At 40.2% G+C, this 12,869-nt stretch overlaps 1 protein-coding gene across 1 annotated transcript in view; it reads right to left on the bottom strand.

The window, feature by feature from the left end:
* Positions 1-12,869, bottom strand: part of MINDY2 (MINDY lysine 48 deubiquitinase 2) — a 70,866-nt gene that overhangs the window by 38,004 nt on the left and 19,993 nt on the right. The window contains exon 2 of the mRNA XM_063445706.1: positions 8,104-8,161. Within this exon, the coding sequence (XP_063301776.1) occupies positions 8,104-8,161 (58 nt within the window). The remainder of the gene's footprint in view (positions 1-8,103; positions 8,162-12,869) is intronic.

Below are 12,869 nucleotides of genomic sequence, written 5' to 3'. Positions count from 1 at the left end.
ATTTTTCTATAAACATAGCAGTTTCAGAGAAACTGCTATGTTTATGTTAGGGTTAATCCAGCATCCAGTGGCTGTCTCTTGACAGCCGCTAGAGGCGCTTGCGTGCTTCTCACTGTGAAAATCACAGTGAGAAGACGCCAGCGTCCATAGGAAAGCATTATGAATGCTTTCCTATGAGACTGGCTGAATGCGCGCGCAGCTCCTGCCGCGCATGCGCATTCAGCCGAAGAGGAGGAGGAGAGCTCCCCGCCCGACGCTGGAGAAAGGTAAGATTTTAACCCCTTCCTCTCCCCAGAGCCCGGCAGGAGGGGGTCCCTGAGGGTGGGGGCACCCTCAGGGCACTATAGTGCCAGGAAAACGAGTATGTTTTCCTGGCACTATAGTGGTCCTTTAAGCTGTAGTTGTTCTGATGAGTATAGTATCCATCTAACACCTGATTTACAAAGAAGCCATTTTTTATGATCACTCCCTTTAAAATCGATATGTAGCTCACTGATTTAGACTATTCCCATTACAAGCTATTAGACCTATTCATAAACCAGTAATATCTTTATAAAGTTAGCACACAGAGGCCAAGTAACTTCCAGGCAGTATTTTCCCCCCAAAATGCACTCTATTTAAAGCAGTTAATCTAAAACTCTATAATCAGTGAACCGAGAAGCCTTCTATTGTTCTCTGATGTACTCATAATGAGGAGGAATGAGCACAGTTAAGTGTACTCATTACAGTAGAACAGTTATTGAAAAAACAATACATGCAATGTATTTCCATTATCATCATTTGTAGAAGAGAATGAACTCAGTAACCCAAAAAAGTTTAATGTAGAACAGGTAATAACTTAGAATCGCAGAACACTGTGTGATGATGGCAAGCTAATCATGACATTAATTAAACTGGGAGCTACAGAGAACCAATAGGAAGGATTTCAAAAAGGTGTGTTAAAACAGTTTGCAGGAAAAACATATGGCATGCTTGTATAGTGACAACATTTTGTAAGGGGTGCCAGAGATCGGTCATGCCTAGGGCAGCACCCTTTCAAAATACACCACTGGGGAGTACGGCAGCACTGTAACATGGCTGTGTAATACAAATGCAAGAGAAAAGGCAGTGTTTACATTGCTGCCTAGGGAGACCTCCAGTGTCAGTCACTATAAGTGCTTCCTGGGTCAGATGTTCAGCGTCTCCATGCTCTGTATGGAGACCCTGAACTTTACACATTGATTCAATGCACTTCTATGAAGAGATGTTGATTGGCCAGCGTGGCGTTTGGCTCTGAACATAGAGAAGCACCTCTAGTGGTCGTCTGAGGGACTGTTACTAGTGGAATAAGTAGCCAGCAATGTAAACATTTCATTTTCTCTGAAAACATAGTGTTTACAGTGCTAAGGCTACAGGAACACGCGATAGTCACCAGAGCCACTACATTAAGCTGCCACTTTAAAAAAATCATGACGTTTTTATTTTTCCTTTAAACTTTTTATTCAACTACAATGAAAATGAACCATTGTTTTCTAGAAGGATATCAGCACACCATACAAAGATTTTCAATGAAGAAAGTAGTGACTACATAGTATTTAGCAAGGTTGAAAAAAAGATGGCAAGCTTCCCTTTAAGTGAAATAAGTGAAGGGATACACCAAGGTAGACATTACACCCATTTTTATCCTATATGTAGACACAATATTAAAATAAAACTTAAGCAAACAGACAGCTGTACATGCAGTACAAATACTTGGAGAGAGGAGGAACCATGTCTTCGGGCACTGAAGGTGTAATCTGAAAGCTTCAGCTATTTCAAGCAACTGTGTGCAGGGAGACGTGACCTCCTTAAACCTAACCTACGCAACACATAAGTTGTTATGGTCCTTGGAACACCAATCTAATCTATAAAAATCCCTGAATGTATTGATTAAATATTACTCTTACCAGGAATGCTTTAACGCACTCTACTGAATCCATAAAGTATTATGGGATAGTATGAGATATTATGGGATTCTGGGATATCATTTTTAATTGGTGGGGTAACAGCTTCTCGATCCAAGGAAATATCTAAATACCATTGTGGCATCAAACTGAAAGTGTTTCAAACAGTGTTTATCGCCTTCTTTTGGATCAACAGCAAAAAATAGATGTGAAGAAGGCTGAACTGGATGTACACATGCCTCTTTTCAGCTATGTAAATATACATATATAAGTCATAGTGCCGTGGGATCACTATATATATGAAAGCAATGAGTGGGGGTCAAATTCATGAACTTTGCACTTGAAAAACAGACAGCCCTCTTCAATTTGACAACGGCACCAAAACAATCTGGAAATTTCTTATTGAAATAATATTCCAAATATATATTTTCTAGATATTTGGATAGTGCAATCTAAGCTCATTAATAGGGCCACATTTTTATTTTTCTTGGCAGTAGCCAAGTAAATTAAGCAATGGAAACACACGTGACTTTAAAAAAAAAAAAAAAAAAAAATATTATAAAACGCCTTAAAAAATAAAAAAAAGGTAACGAGGTAACACCGATAATACTGCAAAGGAAATATACTGCACTGATCATTAGGATAGTCAATGAACTAGCATAGGTTCCTCTGTAAATAAAATAAAGTTTAAATCTGTTTGAAATGTAAGTGGGTCACTGCACAAGCCATTACACTTTTACTGTTTTCCCTACACTTTAATATATTCAAGACCAATTCAAGGTCACATAAATAAAAAAAAAAAACACACATTCCAAATGTCAATCTATGCACCATGACAAATGTTGATCATTATCAGACTGTCCAATAACTAAAATAATTAGGAAAAGTTGTATTGCCTCCCATACGCTAAATTTTTTGGTTCCTGTCCAATAACCAAATAGGACAGCAGGTCCTTTGCACTTGGTTTTACACCTGGCTTAAAGGGAGTTCAGCCTTTCAATTGGATAGCTCCAGGATACAGCCTTGTGCAAAGTGGTCACCTTGGATCTAATCCCTTTGATAAAAAGTGAACACTCCTACTGTGCCTCCTCTCGGGGTAGCAGGAATTTGCCCGTATTAAACCCTTTTTCTATCATTGACTGCTAGAATACCTAGTCATATTACAGATAAAAAAAAAAAATGTTAGATGATGGATCTGCCCATGGTTTGTAATAAATTATTTAATGAAGTTTTTATGCATTAACCATCTTGGTTCTCTTCCTTGTCAAAAGGTCATCCTTTTAAGATTTCCCCTAGCTTTGATGTCAATATAGGGACCCCTCTGTGTTAATCACTCTTGAGCCCTCTGGCTTCCACTTGCAGTCTGTGCATGTAGCTAAATTTCCATGCTTAGCTTGGACTTTCTTATTGCTCCAGAACGATAGTGGGTGAAGTTAAGTCAGCTCTTTAAAGGATGTCCGCTAGCAGCTCATTTGAGTAGTGGAATTGTGGTACATACACAACTGCTAGTTGTAGTAAAAGAAGAAGAAAAAAAAAAGTGTTAATTGTGAGGCTCCTGATTAATGAAGACTCTTCCTGGTTTGGGAAAGAGTAAAAGCAACATTCCTTTACAGACTAAAATGTCAGAAGGTGCAGTAGGAACAATAATAAAGCCCATTGATTGAGTACTCCACATGACTAGGTGCATCCACACTGATCTGTGATTTTAAGGCACAAAAAAAACAAAAAAAAAAACAGACCATTCATTTGTATTTGGCCACTTGCCAGTTCAAATTACACCAGTCCTCTCTTGGAAGCCCATAGATTGTACAGTGCCCTTTCCTAATAGGAGAAGGAGGAGAAATAAAGACTAAACTTACCTGTGAACTCTCACTGAGGTCAAGTTCTCCCTGCCACCCAATCCTCCTCTGGTTACATCACTCCACCTCACTGGATGGAAAAAGGACGTCGCAGAGCCTGGGTTGAGGGGACGGACTTATGGGACATAGGGGAGTGCTAATGACATATGCCTAATATGCACATAATTAAAAGACCGGCTAAAGATGCTGCTGGAGATGGAGTTACACAAAGATCTTTGACTTTAGAGCGGCAGCATTTTGTGAAAAGCTGCACATACAGACTCTAATGACCTTGACTACTTCAAATCATATTGTATAACCCTTTAACTAGAAGCAATGGGGCAAAACAGAAAGAATTACCAGGGTCAGAACTGATGCTAAGGTTACGGGCCTTGGAGTTCCACCTGTAAAAAGAGGATCTAGGCCGGTTGGCACTCCTGGGCCTTACAAAATCATCATTTAATATTATGACATTTTGGCAATATGTTAAATAACGTTTAGAGATTGTAAGTTTTGCGTTTTCGAGCATACATATTAGGTTCCCCCAGCACTGTGCCTTGGCTCGAAGAGGAGAACAATCATCAGGTAAGTGAACTAATGTGTTTTAGAGCTCCCAGGAGGGGGCGGGGGGGGGGGGGGGGGACCATGCTAGCTAAGTCACTACTGTAGTTGCTTGTTTAGTTGCTGTTCGGTTACGTTATTTGTTTAGCTTGAAATAATAGTTGTCCGGTTACATTCTGAAGGGACATGAGTAGTTTTGTAGACCACTTGGGTCGAAGTAACTGCTCTAAGGATATTTAGCTAAGCAGTTGCTGTGATTCTGCGCCAGAGGGCATCCCTCAAAGCCTGCCTCCGGGTTGACGTTTCACAAAATGATAAGTAAGGCAACACTTAATGAAAATGCAAAACGAAAATGCAAACAACGCGTGTAACAATACCAGGGAAGAAACACTCTGGGAGGCATGACATGCTTATTGCTTATTACTGCTGGTCAGAGCCCCGCTATGAGGGCCAGTGGGCAGAGAGACTATTAAATATATGAATGCAGAGGCACACTGCCTGTCATCGTGCCACGATGTGCTCCAGTAGGTTGGTTAAAGTTTAATTTTTAATCAGATGTTCACTTGCTTTAGAACTTTTTATCTCCTGCTCTGTTTATTGAACTTTAAGCACACACAAGAGGTTCCCTACAGGGTCTAGAAAGCCATTAAAGCAGGAAATAATAAATTCTAAATTAAACAGACTGTGCAAAACAGGAACCTAATATAGCTAGGTTCCTTTTCAGAAAGTGTTTTAGAAGGCTGTGCAAGTCACATGCAGGGAGGTGTGGCTAGGGATGTATAAACAAAGGGATTTAACTCCTAAATGGCAGAGAATTGAGCAGTGAGACTGCATGAACATAATGTATATATCAAAACTGCTTCATTAAAGGACCACTCTAGTGCCAGGAAAGCATACTCGTTTTCCTGGCACTAGAGTGCCCTGAGGGTGCCCCCACCCTCAGGGACCCACTCCCGCCCGGCTCTGGAAAGGGGAAAGGGGTAAAAACTTACCTTTTTCCAGCGCTGGGCGGGGAGCTCTCCTCCTCCTCTCCGCCTCCGTTCCTCCCAGTCGGCTGAATGCGCACGCGCGGCAAGAGCTGCGCGCGCATTCAGCCGGTCACATAGGAAAGCATTCATAATGCTTTCCTATGGACGCTTGCGTGCTCTCACTGTGATTTTCACAGTGAGAATCACGCAAGCGCCTCTAGCGGCTGTCAGTGAGACAGCCACTAGAGGATTAGGGGGAAGGCTTAACTAATTGATAAACATAGCAGTTTCTCTGAAACTGCTATGTTTATAAAACAATTAGTTAACCCTAGCTGGACCTGGCACCCAGACCACTTCATTAAGCTGAAGTGGTCTGGGTGCCTAGAGTGGTCCTTTAAGCTAAAGTTCTTTTAGTGCCTATTTTGTCCCTTTAAGGCCTGCTAAGTTGATACAAAGCACAATGAAAATACACGTATTTTAACTGTAAGATTAAAATGCAATAAATGACAATTTTCTCTTCATGATTTGTGGCTCACATTTATTTATGCAGTTTTAAAAAGAAATGTAATGGCATAAAATATTTTAAAGACTGAAAAGGGTAATTTATGGACCGTCTGTTTTCCTGCTGTTAGTTGTAGACCGATAGCATCACACTCAGAGCAGAGAGGCACTTCAGACTTCAATGCAGCATAGATTGTAGATCTGATTTCAGTCTGGTGTTTTCTGACAGAAACAAACCTCATGAATCAAAGTCAGCTGTAACTTCTGTTCAACGGAATTTACAACCGTGTAAAAGGAAGAGGAATTGGTCCTAAACTACAGCAGGCAGTTTACAACATGTAAGTACACATTAAATAATGTAAACCCTTCAGAGTATAAGCCTTTTTATTTTCACACATTTTGCCATATGAAATATAATACATAAAAGCCTCACTCACCCTCAGTTATGCTTTAGCTAGGATTACTAGCCTGTAGATTAACATGTTGCTGCCAAAAGCCACTGGTTACTGATATAATGAATCATGTCTGTAATGTTGCTGAAACTATAAACTAATTCCCTACATTTAAACACTACAGTAGGTTTCAACGGGTGGTCATTCCTACAGTCAGGGAGAGGGAAGGAGTAAATATACCAGAGACCAATAAAGATTGCTATAGCTGTTTTTAGGACTATTTGATTTTACTGATGATACTACAAATGCAGATGTTCTTTTTACATTTTGTTGCCATTTTCATTAAGCTGTACTGCTATTAATCCAATCATTGTCCTTGTAAATATCTATAAGCAAGGTATTTGACCATTTGTATTTGTCTTTCCCCCCTCACATATATTAGATATGGCAAAAGGATAGTGAGTAGTGAAATTACCTATATTTAAAAATCCCAGTATAAGAATTGCTTGAGTCCATGTATGTTTTTGTAAAATACAGAGTTAACTCTGAATTACTCTTCTCAAGGAGTTGTGTGAAGTAAGATTCTGGTTTATGGCATGTACTAAATGGATACCAAAACAAGATCAAAATACCACAATAGAAAGTGGTTTATCCTTATGCCTGTAATCAGTATGCTATAAATAGTAAATAAATTGCTGCTCTGAGCAACCTACGCGCCCACAGCGTTGGAGCTTAAAGAGTAAATTGGAAGAAACGTTTTGTTACCGTGCAGAAAAAAAAGGTTATACATAAACATCTTAAAGTTATATTTGGGATGACATACTGTTAAAGTTGGATATATTAAACATAGCATTGGGACTGCAAAGTGATCAGACAATGAGCACCATCAGCTCAACATGAAGCCTCAAGGACCAATAACAAAATACAAATGTTAAAAGTTTTTTAATAAATATATCTATCTATAAGGCTGCAATATGCTTCATGCCATCACACACTGCTGGGTTTTAACTGCCAGTGAAGACATACAAGATAAAATTTTATTAGTAGTATTTTACAGTTAGCATGGTTAGACCTCTACTAATATATACATGGCCTTTGTCTCATGGGACTAAAAGTGGTACTCTTAAATAATAGAAGAGGAGGCAGTTTCAATTGGAAAATTGTAAAACTATTTAAGGAGGACTAGCTGGCTACAACAGCTTTCATTATTAAATATTTGCATTATGCTACCTAGATCTAGTATATATTGCTTATAAGAAATATGTGCAATTGTGGAGGATAAATAACAAAACAAAAAAATAATAATCACAATCTGTGACAAGTAAGGATTTTTCACTTGCTACGGATTTAAATTAAAATGCATAGAGTGGAACATGCACATAAATGAAAACAGTTCTTCAACACATAGAATTTTTACAAATTCTCTATTTCACTTTGAAATGTTTCTCTGGGAGTGATATGTAAACCCAGTTGTGCGCATTGTGATGTTTTATAATTAGACACATGACACTGAGGTAGGTTGTGACCCTGCAGCATATGGTTTATGGTGTATTATTCATAAGGTATTGCAACCCAATAACCCCAACACACTAATGATGGGTACACAAAAGTTTTATACCTCTAGCAGAAACATTGCAATGCTAACGGAATACTAATTAAAGCTGTGTGTCTGTATATGTTCTTTATGAATTCCAAGTTCAGTTCTTCAACTTTTCATTGTTTTCCCACAAGGCGGCTAACTAACATGAAGGAAGCTCCCTGCGGCACTCACCTACATGGAATGATGTACCATGGGAATTGTTCTCTACAACCTACAATTCAAAAGATTGTTATCCCTCAACAGCAGGAAAAAAAAAATTTAAAAAAAAAGTGTCCTTTCCATCTCTAGAAAACACATCAGTTTTACCCCCTTATCACTCACCAAGATACTCCATGAGCTGCTCCACTGTGATAATTTCCATCATAGGTGGTAATTTCACCTGCAAAACAGAATTGTGTTTTCCATGAAACACATCTCTGCAAATAACATGAAACGTAAAAATAAAAATGTAAACATTGTGCATTACAGTTAAAAGAATCAATGGCAAGGTTAGTTCAAAGTTTAATCAATACATTGTGCATGTGAAAAGGCTATATACACACACAAAATAAAACCACAAATTATAGACCGCACACATGGGACTTACAAAAAAAAAAAAAAAAAAATCAGTTTTATTCCTTTATCAAAAAAATTACATTTCGGCCCTCCTCTTGAGATCTTCGTCAAGGTCATGCTTGAAAAAGGTCCCAATAGGAGGATTGCAACGTTGCTTTTTGTAAAAGGTATAAAGATGCTTTTATTTTATTTTATTGTTTGGAACCTAGTCTAATGAGTGCTGTCTATTTGTGGGCCTTCTATATTCTAAGCCAGTGGTTCAGCCAGGGCCGTCTTTAACCCCTTAAGGACACATGACGTGTGTGACATGTCATGATTCCCTTTTATTCCAGAAGTTTGGTCCTTAAGGGGTTAAGGAGGGGCAAACGGGGCAGCTGCCCTGGGCCCAGTTATTCATGGGGGGCCCAAAGCAGCTGCCCCGTGGGCCCCGCCGCCTGCAATAATTTGTAATTTTTTTATATTTTCCTACCTAATGGGCCCGCGGTGCTAGTATTGCGGCTGCACCGGGGCCCGCACACTAAGGAGGCCCACCGGGTGGCCCATGTTCCAGCAGGGATCCGGTCGGCGCTGTGGCCCTTTAACAGCGCGACCGGGCCCTTGCTTAACGGCTGCATGGGAGGAAGTGACTTCCGCAAATCACTTCCTCCCACCTCACAGACATCTGGCCGCGCGGGAGGCTGCTGAGCCAGGATCCAGAGAGCAGGGGGAGCAAGCAGAGCCAGACCCCCAACTACCCCAGCCAGCACACTGGACCCCAGTGAAGGAAGCCTCTTGCAAAGGTAGGAAACTGAAGAGCGTCTGTGTGTGTGTCAGTATGCATGCCTGTGTGTGTGTCAGTATGCATGCCTGTCACAGTGTCAGTATGCATGCCTGTCACAGTGTCAGTATGCATGCCTGTCACAGTGTCAGTATGCATGCCTGTCACAGTGTCAGTATGCATGCCTGTCACAGTGTCAGTATGCATGCCTGTCACAGTGTCAGTATGCATGCCTGTCACAGTGTCAGTATGCATGCCTGTCACAGTGTCAGTATGCCTGTCACAGTGTCAGTATGCATGCCTGTCACAGTGTCAGTATGCCTGTCACAGTGTCAGTATGCCTGTCACAGTGTCAGTATGCCTGTCACAGTGTCAGTATGCCTGTCACAGTGTCAGTATGCCTGTCACAGTGTCAGTATGCCTGTCACAGTGTCAGTATGCCTGTCACAGTGTCAGTATGCCTGTCACAGTGTCAGTATGCCTGTCACAGTGTCTGTGTGTGTGTGTATCTGTATGTTGTCAGTATGTATGTATCTGTGTATGTGCCAGTGTGTATACCTGTGCATGTATCTGTATGTAGCCAATGTGTGTATCTGCATGTGTGTCAGTGTTTGTATCTGCATTTGTCAGGTTATGTATCTGTGTGTCTGTATGTTGTCATTGTGTGTGTATCTGTATGTTGTCAGTGTATCTGCGTGTGTGTGCGCGCCAGGTTGTGTGTCTGTATGTGTGTGTGTCAGTGTGTGTAAATGTGTTTGTATAGCTGCATCTGTATGATTGTGTATATCTGTGTATCTGCAAGTGTTTCTGTGTGTGTATGTGTATCAGTGTGTGTGTGTGTGTGTGTTTGTGACAGTGCATGTGTATTTGTGCATACATCTCAGCATTCAACACTACACACAAATACACACCTGCATTCAAACTTCAACACTACATATAAACACACCTCTTTTTTTAAACAAAATTATATATAAACACACCAGTGTATTCATAAACCAACACTACACATAAATGCATGCTTGCATTTAAATGCCATCTCCACATACAAACACACCCCTACATTCACACAAACATACTCCATACAAAAACATGCTTACACTCAAACACACAAATACTGCTCAGTGTTAAATACAACCCTTTATGCATGGGAAAATGGTAGCATCCCAGCTGTCAAAGCATTGTTGGAGTTGCATGACAGATGGGGGATCTACCTTTTGCCCCCTCTTGCCCAAAATAATTCATGCACCAGAGCCCTCTTTACTTTACGTCCGCCTCTGCGTTTGGGTGGGGGGCATGATTGCATGCCAGGGAGGGGACGACTGGGTTCAGGGGGCCCAAGCAAATGTTTGCCCAGGGTCCAATCCATATTAAAGACGGCCCTGGGTTCAGCACACGGACACAAAACATAGTGCCGCCATTTGGACATATACATATAAGCAATTTCATGTGTGTAAATGCTTGGAGAGGAGAACCGTCTGTAGGAGGTCTCTTCTGGTCTTTGCCAACTAACTGATTGAATGGTGGTAGAAAGACCTCATTTGGGACCAATCTACATATTTGCTAGGAAATCTGCTGACACAACATAAAGATAGAATGTTATGGAAAAAAAAAAAAAAGAGTATAACTTCTAAATAGTCTAACAGGTACTCTTTAAAGGATTAGAACTTCGACAAGGTCAACAAAGGATTCATTATGCAGGTATTGACTCAAATTTGGTCTTGGGACCATGCCCCTCACTGGGTTGGCATAGATACCATTATCATAATGTATTACTTTATTTTCCTCCATTTTTCTCCCTCATATATGCGAGTGATATCTCCTTATTCATAATCCTTCATATTATGCAAAACTATTTCTTCTAAATTTACATATACACACACATATATATATTATTCAATACCCCTAAAAAAAAAAAAATTCTATCCCTTCCCGCCTCCCTCTATCCCTCCCCCTGTGATCCCACTTCCCCTGTTACATTATTTGCTCCTTTATTCGAGAGAGAGAGAGAGAGAGAAGTCTGCTTATCTTTCATATCTGTATTTAGGAAAAAATAAACCAGCAAGAGAAGTGAAGAACGGAGAAGAAAGGATAGGTGGACAGCCATAAAAGGTGGCCTAATATAGTATTACGGTCATCTTCCCCCTCTTCCACCGTTTAAATTTATATAGGTATCCATATAACTCAGGGTTCAAAGTAAGTCTCAGATATCTATTTGATATTGCTAGGTTTGAGCTGTATTTTTGTGTGAGGTATGGGTGCGAACCTCCTCTCTGCAAAATCCAGAGTAGGGGAAAGGGACAGCTGAATCAGTGCATCCCTTCCTCCCATTATTGTTTTCCCACAGTATTTGTGTGTGTGTGTGTGTGTGTGTGTGTGTATATAATTTTTTTTGTTTATATTATATTTTCCACCTCTGTGTCCAATATAACTAACCATCTGTTCAAGAGTTCTATTTCATTGATTCTTTGTATTTGGTCATCAATATGCCCTTTTCCATTTTTATTTGCCATACAACTTGCGCAATAATCTCCTGTATCTTGGGAATAACGGTTGTTTTCCAGTTATGTGCAATAAACAACTTGGCCGCTGTTATAGTATGTAAAATTATTATTAAGGCTTTCTTTTTTTAATTTTGACCAATTCAAGTTTAAAAGAATTGATTCTGGTTTACATTTGAGTTTAATTTTTGTAACATAGTAGATTAATCTTATTATTTCTTTCCAATAATTGGCAATCATTACGCACTGCCACCATATGTGGATTAAGCTTCCAGTGCCCCTATTACATCTCCAGCAATTTGAATATCTAGAGAGATCTTTGAAAGTACCTTCAGTGTAAGATACCACCTATTTGACAATTTAAAATGAACATCTGTCAAATTTAAGCAATGGATGTGTTTGTATAGTTTAAGGGAGTACTTCCAATCTTCCTCTTTAATTTGCAAATTTAAGTCTGTCTCCCATTTCCCTATTGCACTTATAGGCTCATTGTTTCTCAGATGATATATTACATCCTCACATTTTCATAATAGATTTTTACAGTTCTTTAGCGGCTCTAATAGTTGGAAAAAAAATTCTGATTTTTCTTTTCTATTCTTGATGGTACGGGTGAGGATGAATCCTTTAACCCTTACATACCGTATATACTCGAGTATAAGCCGACCCGAATATAAGCCGAGACCCCTAATTTTACCCCAAAAAACTGGGAAAACTTATTGACTCGAGTATAAGACTAGGGTGGGAAATGCAGCAGCTACTGGTAAATTTCTAAATAAAATGAGCTGTTACTTACCTCTCCTGCAGCTCCTGTCAGCTCCCTTCTCCTCCGCGCCGGTCCGGTCAGCTCCCCTGTCAGCTCACACTGTAAGTCTCGCAAGAGCCGCACTATGACCCCGCGGCTCTCGCGAGACTTACACTGGGAGCCGACAGGGGAGCTGACCGGACCGGCACGGAGGAGAAGGGAGCTGACAGGAGCTGCAGGAGAGGTAAGTAAATGCTCTGCAGACCCCACAGCCCCCAGTCTGTATTATGGCAATGTAAATTGCCATAATACAGACAGTGACTCGAGTATAAGCCGAGTTGGGGTTTTTCAAGACAAAAAATGTGCTGAAAAACTCTGCTTATACTCGAGTAAATACGGTATTTAAATTTATCTTTGGATGGTATGGCACATTTGTGTCTTAGCTGAGGGAAGGGTTTCACTTTATGGTCTGAGAAAAGATCCTTTAATGTCTTAATACCCAATTTTGCCAAGCATTTAGATTTGTTTTCTAAAT

Source organism: Pelobates fuscus, chromosome 3 (genome assembly GCF_036172605.1).
Source record: "Pelobates fuscus isolate aPelFus1 chromosome 3, aPelFus1.pri, whole genome shotgun sequence".
Lineage (NCBI taxonomy): Eukaryota > Metazoa > Chordata > Amphibia > Anura > Pelobatidae > Pelobates > Pelobates fuscus.
Note: the sequence above shows the minus strand (reverse complement) of the source record. Positions and strands in the feature narration are given on the sequence as shown.